Source organism: Myxine glutinosa, chromosome 8 (genome assembly GCF_964187855.1).
Source record: "Myxine glutinosa chromosome 8, kmMyxGlut1.1, whole genome shotgun sequence".
Taxonomy (NCBI): Eukaryota; Metazoa; Chordata; class Myxini; order Myxiniformes; family Myxinidae; genus Myxine; species Myxine glutinosa.
Window position 1 is genome coordinate 121,732,300 of NC_136268.1, and position 16,576 is coordinate 121,748,875.

Sequence of the window (16,576 nt, forward strand, 5' to 3'; positions counted from 1 at the left end):
CGTGACTGAGCGTGGAAGAGAAATAGAGGTGTGTGTGTGTGGTTGTGTGTGTGTGTGTTTGTTTCAACAGTGGGTGGGTGTATTTCATGAATGTGTTTTTGTTTGAGTGGTACATGTTGTAAGGGTAGGTAGGTTTTTTTGTTTTGTTTTGTTTTTTTCTTTCTTTTTTTCTTTCTTCTTTCTTTCTTTCTTTCTTCTTCTCTCTCTGTGTGTGAGTTAATGGATGGAGGGCTGTGGGTTCTGGGAGTGGAGGTGGTTTTGTTTTTGTAGTCTGTGTTTTCACTGGTTGGGGGTGGGAGTATGTACGCATCCAGTTGTAGCTGCTGCATGTGAAGGCGTGTGTGCCCCTGTTGGCACACCTTAGCTGACCATATTGAGGTTAATGGGCCGAAACGGGATGATGCTGAGGACCTCGACTGAGGACCCGGTCAGTGAGGCACACTTGTGACCAGGTGTGTTTTGAAATTATATATATACTGAAACGCAAAAGAAACTTACCACCTTTGAAACCTTTAAATATCAACAATAACACTGCATGTAGTAAATGTGTGAACTTATTTGCGGACAATAGTGTCCTCACTGTCAGACAAAACGGTCACGGATGGTCACTTGAACCTTCAATGGTCACTTCATAGCACAGCTGTTGAACAGCCGTTTTGACTGTCAGTGATTAGCCAAGGGGTACGGGATGATTTTAATGAGCTGCACGTGATGTCTTGATATTGGCTTTAAAAAGGCCAGTGCAAAATGGGCATTTTGACTGAAAAATTTGACCATTTTGACCATATTGACCAACTTCAAAAAGACCGAAAACGCAAAAGAAACTTACCACTTGTTTGAAATGTAATAAAATTGTAACAGTTCAAAATAAAACAAACCAACAATTGCTAATTGAAACATTGGCATTTTATTGATGACATGTCAAGTTTTTGACCAAGATACACCATCTCATCAGTTTGTGCTACAGTACAGAACAGCACAGGGTGCAATGTCAGTCCCCTTTCAATAGCGTGTGTGGCCACCATTGTTTTGGATACAGGCAGTGCATCATCGGCGTATACTGCCTACCAGTCTTTGGATGGATTGCTGCTGGATTCTGTCCCACTCAGTCCTCAATGTCTGAAGCAGCTCTGCCCGTGTCCTGGCCCTGCCAACTACGCGTCTCCCAAGCTCATCCCACAGGTGCTCTATGGGATTCAGGTCAGGGGAGAGCGCAGGCCACTGCATGGTGTTGATGTTCTCGCCTTGGAGAAATGCAGTGGTAAAGCGAGCAGCATGGGGACGAGCGTTGTCATGCTGAAAGGTTCTCAGTTCTGGGTGGTCTAGCAGGAATGGCAGCAGATGAGGTCGCAGGATGTTATCCACATACCGCTGGGCGTTAAGATTCCCATCCACAACCACCAGTGGCGTCCTGTACCGGCCTGATATGGCGGCCCACACCATCACACTTGGGCCACCCCACCTGTTGGGTTGACGCACGCAACAATCGGCATATCGCTCGCCAGTTCTTCTCCAGACACGCTCACGCCCATCAGGACTGTCCACACAGAACCTTGACTCATCGCTGAAAGCGACCTCGTTCCACTGCGCCAAGGTCCACCGCTGATGCTGCTGGCACAATCTCTGTCGGTTGCGGCGATGGGCAGCCGTCATCACGGGGCCTCTGTATGGTCTTCTGGCAGTCAGGCCATAGTCATGCAGTCGTCTTCGTGCAGTATAATTGGAGATCCGTGGGTTTGCATGCCCCGGAGTTTCTGCCGCAGTGCGGGATGCTGGACGGAATCGATCCCGCAGGTGACTTCGGACCATCTGCCTGTCCTGCCTTGCAGTGGTGACTCTTGGCCTCCCTGATCGAGGTCTGTCATCTGCAGAGTTGTGGAGGGTGTCTCTGTCCACCAGGGCCGATATCGTCTGGTGTGAACAGCCAAGGCGACGTGCCACCTCACGGTAGCTCAGTCCGCCTTGCAGCATGCCCAGGGCACGCTGCCGTTGATCCCTTGACAATCGTGGCATGTTGATTGAAATGCCCATTTTGCACTGGCCTTTTTAAAGCCAATATCAAGACATCACGTGCAGCTCATTAAAATCATCCCGTACCCCTTGGCTAATCACTGACAGTCAAAACGGCTGTTCAACAGCTGTGCTATGAAGTGACCATTGAAGGTTCAAGTGACCATCCATGACCGTTTTGTCTGACAGTGAGGACGCTATTGTCCATAAATAAGTTCACACATTTACTACATGCAGTGTTATTGTTGATATTTAAAGGTTTCAAAGGTGGTAAGTTTCTTTTGCATTTTCGGTCTTTTTGAAGTTGGTCAAAATGGTCAAATTCTTCAGTCAAAATGCCCATTTTGCACTGGCCATTTTAAAGCCAATATCAAGACATCACGTGCAGCTCATTAAAATTATCCCGTACCCCTTGGCTAATCACTGACAGTCAAAACGGCTGTTCAACAGCTGTGCTATGAAGTGACCATTGAAGGTTCAAGTGACCATCCGTGACCGTTTTGTCTGACAGTGAGGACACTATTGTCCACAAATAAGTTCACACATTTACTACACGCAGTGTTATTGTTGATATTTAAAGGTTTCAAAGGTGGTAAGTTTATTTTGCGTTTCAGTATATATATACTATATATATATATATATATATACAGTGGAACCTTGACTTACGAGTTTAATCCGTTCCGTGACCGAGCTCGTAACTCAAATTGCTCGTATCTCAAATCAAATTTCCCCATTGAAATGCATTGAAATGCTATTAATCCGTTCCAGCCCGCCAAAAACCACACCAATTTTTTTTTAAATATACAGTATATATAAAAATATCTCGCGCTTTATATTTCACCTGTATGCCAGCATACAAGCTGGCAGGATGAAGCTGGCAGGATGGCCTGGACTGGAGGTATGCACACTTGACTCTAAAGTCTAAACTGTCCAGCCTGGGTTTGAATCCCGACCCAGCTATAACCTGTCATGGGTGAATCACAGGCAGGGTGATTCATCAATGTGTGTACCGCTAAACTGGGCGCCCCGTTTGCGTCCCATTAGTTGTTGGATGTTAAGGATCTCACCGTGTTTTCCACAAAGAGAAGGCGAGCTATCGCCGGCACTCTGAACAAGTTGACGGCAGAGATACTGTACGTGCACGGCAAGATAACCACGTGTCGCACGATCTCTTGTCATGGTCCACAAGATTATCACAGAGAGGTGCAGCTTCCAGCGTTTCGAGATATGATCCAGACCTAACTTTTGAGACCAGTCCCAGCCTTCTAGGCCCCGTGGTTGGTTCAGACGGACCCGACAAAGGACGTGTTGGATTTTACCGCGAGCCGATTCGAGCACCGACGTGCCGGCGAACAAAACCGGTCATATCTTTTGAACGCGTGGCTCGATTTTTACAAAATAAACTTTTTCTTGAAGGTCTGAACCGTGCGCTCAAAACGATACCGAGTTTGACCCTGAGAGAGCCGTTTTGCGCCGGAGATACTGTACGTGCACGGCAAGATAACCACGTGACCGGGTGGCGAAAGCTCGTAACTCGGATCTCGGCTCGCATCTCAAAGCAATAAACTGCCAGAGTGACGGCTCGTATCTCGAAAAACTCGTAAGTTGGGGCACTCGTAAGTCGAGGTTCCACTGTATATATATATATATATATATATATATATATATATATATATATATATATATATATATATATATATATATATATATATATATATATATATATATATATATATATATATATATATATATATATATATATATTTATATATATATATATATATATATATATATATATATACATATATATATATATATATATATATATATATATATATATATATATATATATATATATATATATATATATATATATATACAGTGAAACCTTGACTTACGAGTTTAATTAGTTCTGTGACCGAGCTCGTAACTCAATTTGCTCGTTTCTCAAATTAAATTTCCCCATTGAAATGCTATTAATCCGTTCCAGCCCGCCAAAAACCACACCAATTTTTTTTTAAATATACAGTATATATAAAAATATCTCGCGCTTTATATTTCACCTGTATGCAGCATACAAGTTGGCAGGATGGCCTGGACTGGAGGTACGCACACTTGACTAAACTGTCCAGCCTGGGTTTGAATCCCGACCCAGCTATAACCTGTCATGTCGGTGTTTCACAGGCAGGGTGATTCATCAATGTGTGTACCGCTAAACTGGGCGCCCCGTTTGCGTCCCATTAGTTGTTGGATGTTAAGGATCTCACCGTGTTTTCCACAAAGAGAAGGCGAGCTATCGCCGGCACTCTGAACAAGTTGTGGCCTGGCATGCTCTTCTCCTCTGCCGTTATATACGTCCTCCTCGGCATCCTGCGAGCTGCTTCTCCGTCAACCACACAAACAACAACTTCTCCATCTCTTCATGGATAGAGGTCCGGAGCTTTGAAATAATCGTAACGCCCTTGGCTGGCGTTATAGCCTTTATCGACTCCTTCTGCTTCAAAATCGTACATATCGTAGAAGTACTACGATCGTACTGCCTCACCAAGTCGACAACACGCACACCTCGCTCATGTTTTTCGACGATTGCGTGTTTTATATCCAAGCACATCATCCTCTTCTTCTTCTCAGTACTGCCCTTGGCACTCAATTTCTTAGGACCCATGGTTAAAACTAATAAATTTTCCAAAATAACCAAAATGCGAAAACAAAGCAGCAGCGATATACGGCAGAGATGCTTGCACGGCAAGATAACCACGTGACCGGAACCCACCTGGTGGCGGGTGGCGTAAGCTCCAAAATAACCAAAATGCGAAAACAAAGCAGCAGCGATATACGGCAGAGATGCTTGCACGGCAAGATAACCACGTGACCGGAACCCACCTGGTGGCGGGTGGCGTAAGCTCCAAAATAACCAAAATGCGAAAACAAAGCAGCAGCGATATACGGCAGAGATGCTTGCACGGCAAGATAACCACGTGACCGGAACCCACTTGGTGGCGGGTGGCGTAAGCTCGTAACTCAGATCTCGCCTCGCATCTCAAAGCAATAAACCGCCCGAGCGACGGCTCGTATCTCGGAAAACTCGTAAGTTGGTGCACTCGTAAGTCAAGGTTTCACTGTATGTATATATATATATATATATATATATATATATATATATATATATATATATATATATATATATATATATATATATATATATATATATATATATATATATATATAATGGTATCTGTAATCTGGTTCTCCAACCTAATGAGCGGACAACATGACGTCATCGCCATGCACGTCCGCCTTGCCTGCAAAGTTCCAGAGGAACCATCTAGCAGTGCGTCATTACGGATTATAAATACAGATACTGTCACAAGTGCATGCAAAACTAACAGTTACCGACCTGGTTTCGCCCTTGTTGGGGCTTCATCAGGGCAACGCAGTGAGGCTTTCCATACACTTGTAACTCTGTGACCCTTTCGGTTTTTATATCAGTCACTATGCGACCTTCATATCATCGGTGGAGAACCGCCAGCAAGGTGTCCCATACAGCTGCTGCTGCACCTTGCTGGGAGCGATACGCACCGCCTGCCACGCAGTGACGTTATCTCTGGTATCCACTCGTCATATGGAGTCGACCTGGTTGCGGTTGGGAGTTACTAATAATGGTATCTGTAATCTGGTTCTCCAACCTAATGAGCGGACAACATGACGTCATCGCCATGCACGTCCGCCTTGCCTGCAAAGTTCCAGAGGAACCATCTCGCAGTGCATCATTACGGATTATAAATACAGATACTGTCACAAGTGCATGCAAAACTCACAGTTACCGACCTGGTTTCGCCCTTGTTGGGGCTTCATCAACACCTTGCTGGCGGTTCTCCACTGATGATATGAAGGTCGCATAGTGACTGATATAAAAACCGAAAGGGTCACAGAGTTACAAGTGTATGGAAAGCCTCACTGCGTTGCCCTGATGAAGCCCCAACAAGGGCGAAACCAGGTCGGTAACTGTGAGTTTTGCATGCACTTGTGACAGTATCTGTATTTATAATCCGTAATGACGCACTGCTAGATGGTTCCTCTGGAACTTTGCAGGCAAGGCGGACGTGCATGGCGATGACGTCATGTTGTCCGCTCATTAGGTTGGAGAACCAGATTACAGATACCATTATTAGTAACTCCCAACCGCAACCAGGTCGACTCCATATGATGAGTGGATACCAGAGATAACGTCACCGCGTGGCAGGCGGTGCGTATCGCTCCCAGCAAGGTGCAGCAGCAGCTGTATGGGACCTTGCTGGCGGTTCTCCACTGATGATATGAAGGTCGCATAGTGACTGATATATATATATATATATATATATATATATATATATATATATATATATATATATATATATATATATATATATATATATATATATATATATATATATATAAAAAAATATATATATATATATATATAGATATATGTATATATATATATATATATATATATATATATATATATATATATATATATATATATATATATATATATATATATATATATATATATATATATATTAGGGTGGTCCTCAAATGTAAATACTAACTTTTCCATTTTTTTATTACACCTGTAGAGAGAACAAATTGGGTAAAATTTCATTTCATTTTGAAAACTTTTACCACTGTCACATGGCCCCTGCTAATCTGCTAATCAGCACTATACAGAAATTATTTCGGTTTGTTTCAGTTATGATGGCGAGTGCAAGTACTTCAAGAAGAGCAACCAGAAAAAAGAACCATGTGTGGCTGATAGGCTGCCATATTGAAAAACTACCAGAAACTCGGCTCCCATCTTGGCAAGAGATTCTGCAGCGATACTTTAAGCTACATCATGCGGAGAAATTGGATATAAGCAGTGCCGCAATAACTGTTGTTCGTGAGACATTATGCATCTGGGAGAAAGCACGGATCCCCACTGCAGATGAGCGGAATATCATTGCAAAACTAGAGAGAAAAGTAGAACAATACAGATCCATCCTGAAAGGAAAGAGCCGGCGATCTGTCCCTGAGATAAAGAAAGAAGAGCAGTTTCAAACCGGTCTACGTGACTTATTTGACATTGCTCATGTTGATGTCCTTGATCTGATAAAAATACCAGAGGACTGTGAATTCCTTAAGGCACAACGGGAGCCAGGTCGACGGGGCTTTATGGTTGGTGTTGACAAGGTGCTAGCAGGAAAAGAGGAGCGGACACATCAACGCGACAAGGTGTTGATTGAAAGAGAGCAGCATGAAAAAGAGAAGAAAGCAGCCCGAGAGGAGACTCTTGAGCTAGCATCATCAACAGACAGCAGTGCTGAAGCCAGTGATCATGATGACTCTGCTGTTCTATCTGCTTCAAAGAGGCAGAGCCGAAAGCGTGCAAGTAGCATTGTTACACTGGACCTAACAGCAGCTCTCAAACGCACCAAGGTTAGCGATCGATCAGCTGTTCACATCTTGTCAACAGCAGCCTCTGCTCTGGGACACGACCCTTCAGAGTTGGCCATCAACCACACATCGATCAGGAAATCCAGGCGGATCCAACGGAAGACAATTGCAGGTGACATCCAGGCATCCTATGCTCCAAACACAAGTCTGGTGGTTCATTGGGATGGCAAGCTCCTTCCAGACGATGGGACTAAAAAAGTTGATCGCCTTCCTGTCATTGTCAGTAACCCACAAGGAACTGGAAAGCTTCTGGGTGTGCCAAAGCTGCCAGCAGGAACTGGACTAGCAACAGCTGCTGCTGTTATGCAATGCCTCGAAGAATGGCATTTGCAAGACATGGTGGCAGGTATGAGCTTTGACACGACAGCCAGCAACACTGGTTCAGCACTTGGTGCGTGCACTATTTTGCAGCAAAAGCTTGGACGACCACTATTACATTTTGCATGCCGGCATCACATTCTGGAACTAGTGGTAGAGGCAGCAATGGCAGCATTCAAACCATTTCTTGGTCCATCAAAAGGACCTGAGATAGCCGTCTTCAAGCATTTCCAGTCAAACTGGAATTCCATTGACCAAAGCAAGTTTAAGCCAATGATGCCTGATGACCTGGACTCTGTCGTTTCAGGTGTATTTTTAAGTTGCAAAGAAGATGTCGTTTCATTCTGCATCCAGAAACTGGAATCGGGCCAACTACGAGATGACTACCGTGAACTTCTTGAGTTGACTATTTTTCTGTTTGGTGAGCGTCCTCCGAGAGGATTCAGGTTCATGCAGCCAGGAGCCATGCATCGGGCAAGATGGATGGCCCGTGTGATTTATGGAATCAAGATCTACTTGTTCCGTGATCAGTTTCGACTGACCCCAAAGGAACTCAATGGCATAAAGCGTTTTACAGCATTTGTTGGAGCAGTGTATACCAAAGCCTGGTTCAGCGCTCCATCTGCTATTGGTGCTCCCGCTGGAGACCTAGCTCTCTTAAAAGCACTCATTTTCTATCCTGATTCAGTGATTGCCGAAGCCACCAGCAAAAAGCTTTCCAATCACTTGTGGTACCTCAGCGAAGAACTGGCAGGACTTGCTCTGTTTGACGATAGTGTTGAGCTTGATGTCAAGCGAATGATAGTAGCTGCTCTTAAAGAAGAATGCCAAGAGAATCCTCAACCACGGGTACATGTGGATCTTACAGCAAAATAAGCCATCGCTGCCACGACTGTTGTAGATTTTGTTACTTCTGCGTCACTGCGAATTTTTACTGCATTCAAAGTCAATACTGACTTCTGAGAAAAGGACCCTGGTGAGTGGGCCGATGACCCATCATTTCAGTCATCACAGCAAGTCTTGCGCGGTATTGCCACTGTCAACGACTTTGCAGAACGTGGTGCAGCATTAATATAGGACTACAATCAAGTCTTGACAAAGGATGAACAGCAGCGCCAGTACCTGTTGCAAGTTGTTGAGTGGCATCACCATCAGTTCCCCGACGCAAAGAAGATAAGGAGGAAATAATTTACCACAGAACTTATTAATGAGGAATCAATGGTCTGGAGGACTCTTACTCTGTGTGTTTATGATGATTGTCATACATTCTTACTGATTTGGGATTACATCTGAGTGTTAGTTTATTAAAAACAATTTTGTGTGTCGATACTGAAACATTGTAATTTTCAACCCATGTGTGACGGTAGTAAATAAGGTCGTATAGAAACCATCTTTGGCACATTTCATTTTTTCACAATAAGGAACAATTGTAGCAACAAGCACCTGAAAAAAGTCCAATTTTATTTTTTGGTGTACATTTGAGGACCACCCTAATATATATATATATATTTGTGCGCAGCGTCTGTCCTGTCCTGTGTTGTCACTGAACTACTTTCTCAAACTTTTGTGAAATCGTACCAAACTTCTGGAATGCACATATCTCTCCCGTCGGTATGTCCTAAGGGTATTGTTTTTGAAAAGTTTTCCAATTTTTTTTTTTTTTGGGGAATTTTTTTTTTCAACTTCAAATAAGCCCGTTCCTCAGTATCGACGCTTGGTGCAGCGAGCCGAGCCAAGCTAGTATATATATATATATATATATATATATATATATATATATATATATATGTATATATATATGTATATATATATAATTATATACATATATATTGCCCTATCTCTCAATGGTGAAGAATCATTTAAATATTCTCAGATGATGCGTGCTGTTCTCGTATTTATATTTTTCGCTGTTTGTCCTGAATTCCTTGACGTGTGAATAAAATATGTGAACAATGACGATGCATTTTGACATTGAGATTTACTTAATCATTTTTGTTTTTTCAGTTGTTTCAACTCCTTTTTCCATATACATGGGAAAAGACAAGTATGAAAGTGAGCAACCTTGTTTTATTTTGATAAAATGCAGGTTTAACTATTCTTTATGTGAAACTTGTGTTGCAACGAGTAATCTCGTGTTTTGTTGTTAATTTTTAGATGAAGATCTCATTAAATATGGATTTCCAGAGGACATTTGGTGAGTGCTTCAAGTGATCTATTTCCCTCATAGTTGTATTTTTTGATGTATTTGTACTTGGTTGACATTGAAGTCCCACAGGATATTTTTCAAGATGTAAACAAACCTTTTTCACCTGCATTAACTTCCTTGCACTTGAGCAGGTAATAAATCACTGCAGTACGTAGTTCTGATTCCAATACAATATTGTTTATTGTATTTGAAGTACATGCTTGCTTTAATTGTGGTTGAATCATTTTTATTGACTCCTGGGTTTTTCTTTATAGGTTCCATGTTGATAAGCTGTCTTCTGCCCATGTATATCTGCGGTTACCAAAGGTATTGTTTTACAAACATGGAATTATTGGTCCTTAGAACAGCATGTCTTTCGTGTTAACTTGTTTCATATTGGAATTGTGATCCTGATGCCTTTTTGAATGTAAATTTTTTTAATACTCATTTAAAGGGTTAAAACATAAATGTTATTTGTAAATTATTTTATCTGCATTTTAATATTGTGGTTTCCTTCCAAAACAGGCCATTTTGTGCCAGTGTCTTCGCCCAATCTTTACCATGCGAAGCAAAAAGCGAGGTTAAGCGAAAAGCGGTTCACTTTGTCCACGTGTCTGTTTACAAACATCAGTTTGTGACCGAGGAACAACTTAACTTCGAGAAACAAGTTATATTTTGAGCATGAATCGGAAAACAAACCAGTGGCGCTGAATACTTCAGCTCTGAATTTGCCCCTTTCACGCATGCGCAGAGAGGAGTCGGATAACTTTTAAGTGGTGAAGCCGCTTCAATATTTGGCTATATGTCTGTCCGTCAAAAATGAAGAACAAGTAACCTTTCTAACCCACCGTGCTTAGTTCTAAAGGGTTATGAAGGTTAATTCTAATAGGTTCTAAAGGCTAATTCTCGAGGGTAATTCTAAATGTTTCTAAAGTGTAATTCTAGAGGGTTCTAAAGGGTAATTCTAAAGGTTTCTAAAGTGTAATTCTAGAGGGTTCCAAAGGGTAATTCTAATGGGTTGTAGAGGGTAATTCTAATGGGATCTAAAGTTGTCAGCATCTGTAAGTCCTGTAACTTGCGTGGATTGCACACATACTGCCAAACTACACCGCATCCTTTGGACATGGGTGTGATTTATTGTTTTTAATGTTTCCGCCGACAAAGTCACCGGAGGCATCATTTTTTAAAACTTTGTCTGCCTGTCTGGCATTCAAACAAAATTGAAAATCATTCCAAATAGGAAACTCACTGTTTTTAAGGACAGCATAAAGGACACAAACAACAGGCATGAACAACTAATATAATGTGTTAAATAAGGTGGTGTATAAGATGCTACATCAACGGCGATAAAATTCCGATTATTCTTTTTCTACGACCTGTAAACCCTTAATTATTTCCCTCCCAGTTTCACCTAAAGTTTTACCTAAGGCTCACCTATGGACTATAGGTTTGTTCTACATATGTCCGTCTGTCCGTCCATATGTCCATCTCACCTGTGGTTTTCCAAACTTTTTTCCCATAGTAAAGGTTAGCCTTTAACATATTCAACTGAAACTTGGTAAGTGGCTTTATTATGAGAAGTTGCAAAGCAATTCTCCCTCTTGTATTATTTCAATTGATTTATATACTTAAACACTGCAGAACACAAACACCTTTTGGCACTTTCAAAACCCTTCTGTTTAGCAGTACATGGACAAAATATTACGGCATCACGACAAAGTGGACCCCACCCATTTCCTTGTTTCTCAAGACTGCGTGGGTTAAGGTGTTTTAAAAACTTTTTTTTTTAACCTGCATAATTAACTCTCCTTGCAGTATGTGTAGTTATTGAAGTGTCAGTAGGTGGGGTCATTGTCGATATGGCACAATGGGCCAAATGTCATCTTGTGTCCAAGTTCCTTTGAGAAAATAATGTGAAGATGACATGCTATTGGAATATCTTGCCATATGCTCATGAGCTGAGGAGGAACTTACAGAGCATCTTCACCCGTGCTGTGTCGACTATTCAAAACCGATTGTAAATTGTTGTGTGCATAACAGGAGTCTTTTGACGTCACAGTAATTGTGTATTTGTCACAACATTCCTCAGCCATTGCTGAAGCCCATCGCACAGCTTAAATAATGTGATCAATGGATTTGAGCCTGTAGTTGCTCTCTGTCCACCACCACATCCCCTCCTCCCTTCCACATCACCAACAGGGCTTCACAACTTCAGCACTCAGGCTTAGCCATTTCACTCATGAAAAAGCTAAGCAATGGCTTACAATCTTTGCTTTATAGAGCATAGTATCTTCCTCAAACATAAATATAACTAGATATCTGCAACTGCCAAGGAAGGATAAGCCTCCCCTGACCCAGGGAGTTTAACTTTTGGCGTTAACCCACAACTTACCTTTGGTCCGCGATCCCATGATGGCCACACTTTTTTCAGACCACTATATGACCTTGACCTTCACCATTTAGGAATAGAGGGTAAATAAAGAAAATGCGTCCCAATCTGAAATCTATCTGTAAAACTCAACATCGTGAAATTTGGAGTAAAATTATTGAAGTTATGATTAAACTAGAGCAAAGCGACTGTGTCGCCAATATTCCTCTGCATAGTCCCACAACTGGTATATGCCCTCGTTCACTGTCATAAAAATAAACAAGTTTGATTTAAATCCCTTCAACTGTTTTCAAGTATCACATTTTCACCAGCCATGACAGGTTTCACATCGATCGGTGAAGCGGTTTAAGAGGAGGGATTTTTTTTAAATTATCGCTTTCAAGCTAATATGGCTGCCACACCATGTAACATATGACCTTTAAAAATGTACCCTCTGCATATTTATGGGTAGGGGATCACGTTTGTGAAGTTTCGTGTTGATCGGATAAGGTTCATTTTTCTATCCAAGATGGCTGCCAAACCACGTGACCTATGACATCATCATTGTCAAACTATATGAAACAATGATGTTAGATGATATTTGTAAAATTTTGCATCGATAGGGTAAGCGGTTTCAGAGATATAATTGTTTAATATTGTAACGGATTTGGGAAACCCTGCACTTGGTGTAATTGTTGTAAATATCACCCTCTGTAAATAATAATTCTTTGTAACTACCTCCATCCATTGGTAAGATCAAAGGTCGTCCCCTAGTTAGTCCATCGCACCACGTAGCAAATCATAGGACCTCTCCATAGTTATATCGTTATTCTGTGTTCCAGATAAGGCTGTGTGTCCAATAATTGACTCCACGTTGCATCAAATCAAATAAGATAGGATCCCTTACAATATCGTCATGGCCTCCTAAGTGCCAGTAAGGCGGCGTGCGCCGCCGTTGCATTGGGCGGTTTTCATTCACATCATTTCCCCCGCAAGACTCCATTGCACACGAGGCCAAGAGGAGGAGAGGAGCCGTGGGATCACGGGCGTGGCCCACCTCGTCACCCAAGGTGGAGCCAAAGAGCCCTCGCCAGCGAACCAGCGCCGAGGTAAGCAAACCGGTAGGCGTGGCATCGGAGTTGGCGGCTTCAGCGCGCCACGCGCGATATAAGTGCGTGCGCAAGCCTTTTACACAGGAGATGCGTGATCCAGCTGAACGGGAGAGAGACGCATGACCAAGGAGCGCAAGGCGAATGAGAATCGGCACGCCCTGCTCGCGATACCAACCAGCACTCTGAACAAAAGAACAAGTGCGTGCATGCGAACCTCGACGTCGTGCCGCGATCCTCGGACCTCCCTGTCGCCCGTTCTGTGGACCACCTGAACCTTCTCATCCCTCCATTCATTCCTGCCTGAGAACCCCCATTCTTGTACGTGAGTTTGGCTTGTTTTGTCTTGTCCCTGGGTATAAGCTAAGCTTGTTTAAGGAATTGCTCTGTGTCCTTCTGCTCCTTCCATTTTCTGTAAACTACCTTCGTTTCCTCTTCTTTCTTTGGTTTGTTGTAAATAATAATAAATACCTGTTCCTCCTTACTTTAGTTTCTTTCTCGTCCGATCGCTTTCGTGATTTCTTGATTGAGTTCCTGTGGCGCGATTTCGGCCAACGCTTTATAATCGGGTTTAGTCCATTCCTAACGGCTCGGATTCTGGATTGCTAAACCGCTCGGCAATTACCATCTTGTCCGGGATTCGAGCGGGGCCACCCACCTGCTTTGTGGAGGGATTGGCGGAGGTGTCCGGGAATCCCTTGACCAATCACCTTGGCCAGTCCTATCCCACAGAGGAGCGGGGTGGGTCCAGGAATGGAGACGGCCAGCTTAACGACGAGGGGATTAAACCCCCCTCAGTAAGGGGAGTGCCGTCCCCCGGAACCGTAACAATTGGTGTCTGGGAGTGGGATCTGGACCCGAAGTGCGCTTAACGCACTCGAAATTACGAGCGGCCGAAATTTTTTATTTAACATCCAAATTAAAATCGTGCCATGGATGATCAAGGTGATCGGATGCCAGTAGGGGAGCTAGAAGAAGAGGGTTTGGAGGCAATCCAGGACCTCAGGGAGGAATTGGAGGAGGAGGGCAATGCGACTGCGGTAGGGGGGGCGTTCAGGCGCACAAGATGGCGGCCTCGCGCACGAGGTTTCAGGCGCACAAGATGGCGCCTCGAACGTGGTGGCCGCGGTAGCCGAGCCCGCTGTACCAGCGGGCTTTGACATGCAGCAGTTCATGGCACGGTTCAGTGAATATATGGCGGAGTCGAAGTGCGAGAACGAAAAAAGAAGTAGGGAAATGAAAGAAATAAGGGACGAGGTAAGGGGGAGCAGGTGTGAATTGACCAAAAGAATGGGTGGTCACCTGAAACAAATGAAGGATGGGTTAAATAATCTGGAAAACAAAATGGGGGGGCTAGAAGCCAAATTTGAGGGTTTAGACAACAAATTTTTGAGGGTTTAGACAAATTTGAGGGTTTAGACAACAAATTTGAGGGGTTAGACAACAGGTTGGAAGGGCTGGAAGGTAAATTGGGGGGCCAACTGGAGGACGTGGGTACTCAAATTGGGGAAATGAAGGATGGGTTAATGGGGTTGGAAAATAGAATGGCCACCCAGGAGAACCAAATGGAAGGGGTGAAGAATGGGTTAGGGGGTGTTAGAAAACACTATGGAAGGCAAATTGAGGGAAATAGGGGAGCAATCCGCCCGGGAAATTAAACAGATGGGGAACCAGATAGAGGCGCGATTTCGGCCTCTATCGGGTTGGAAACCAAATTGGATGCCCAGAGGAATGATTTGGAGCAGATGAGGGCGGCATCTACCAAAGAGATGGGAGAGATGGGGGAGGAGATAAGGCGTGGAGTGGGCGAAGAGGTCACGGGGGTACGCGAGGGGGTAAAGCGGGGTGAGGAGCACATGGAGAAAGAGGTGAGGAATAGTACGGCTAGGTTACAGGGGGGCATAGAAGACCTGACGCGGGGAGTAGAGCAGCTGACAGTGGGACAAAAGGAGTTGGGGGAGCAGGTGGAAAAGAACACGGCGGTAATAGGAGGGTTGAAAGCGACCCAGAAGGAAATAAAGAAAGAGCTTATAGCGACGAAGAAAGAATGTCAGATGGTATACGAGGGGTTGACAAGGAGGTTGGACGAGGTGACAGAGACAATGGAGACGAAGGAACGGGAAGTCAGAACGCACATATAAATGACCAAGGTGGCCTTAGAGGGAGAAATTGAAGTGGCGCACCGGGAAATAAAAGAGGTGAGACAAAAATTAGAGGAAGGGGAAGAGGGGGTAAGTGAAATTAAGAAGAGACGGAGGGAGACTAAAAAGGAGATAAAGGAGGAGGTGATGGAATTGGTGCAAGGTTTGTGCTCACAGCGTGATTATGTGCTTACTGACCAAATAAAGAGTTTGCAGGTGGCGGAGGAGGAGCGAAGAAGAGGTGCCGAGGTGAGTGGCGATATGCTCTGGAATGTATATGGTGTGAGGGGAGATTCAGTGAGCTTGGGTGTTGGTTTAGACCCGGGCGTCCGTGAGAGGCCGCTGGTGAGGTGTGCGACTGGTGCAGAGTGTGTGGAAAGAGGAGGTGTGCAAGGATGTCCGGCTATGGAAAATGTGAGGAGTATTGGTGAGCAAGGGTGTGCGGTGATGATTGGGTGTGCAGAAGAGTGCACACCTGTGGTGAGTGTTACAGAGGACGTAACGGGAGAGGGTGCGCAAGAAGGTACGCGAGAAAGGTGTGGAATGGAGGTGTGTGTGAGGAAAAAGTGTGCGCCGAGGAGTGAGTGCGCTGCCAAGAGTGAGAGTGAATGCACGACAGAGTGTGGTGGTGAGAGTGACATGGAGTGCGAGTCGGTTGTGGCAAGTGAGAAAGAATGCACACCTGGAATGGTCGAGCGTTTGCGGGAATGTACACCTGAGTTGGTGGTGGCGCGGGTGCGAGAGTGCACATTGAAGCGCTTGATTGGGTGTGAAAAAGAGTGCACACCCCTGGTTGTCACAGAGGATGTGACTGAGGAGTGGGCGCGAGGAGGTGTGTTGATGAAGTGTGCGAACGACGAGTGTGTGCCAAGGTGTGCGGTGGTCAGGTGTGTAACGAAGTCTGTGAGCGGAATGAGTGTACCTGGGTGGTGTGTAAGAGGAAGTACAATAACAAAGTGTATGGGGACAC

The 16,576-nt window shown here is 44.0% G+C and overlaps 1 protein-coding gene across 4 annotated transcripts in view; it reads left to right on the forward strand.

The window, feature by feature from the left end:
* The window catches only part of CCDC25 (coiled-coil domain containing 25), a 120,999-nt gene that overhangs the window by 28,894 nt on the left and 75,529 nt on the right, over positions 1–16,576 (forward strand). For 2 of the 4 annotated variants that reach the window (XM_068104954.2, XM_068104955.2), the window contains exons 2-4: positions 9,808–9,855; positions 9,958–9,997; positions 10,264–10,315. In XM_068104954.2, the coding sequence (XP_067961055.1) occupies positions 9,808–9,855; positions 9,958–9,997; positions 10,264–10,315 (140 nt within the window). Of the gene's footprint in view, positions 1–9,807; positions 9,856–9,957; positions 9,998–10,263; positions 10,316–13,352; positions 13,791–16,576 lie in introns of those variants that run through there. The other 2 variants (XM_078783721.1, XM_068104957.2) reach the window with 2 other exon arrangements.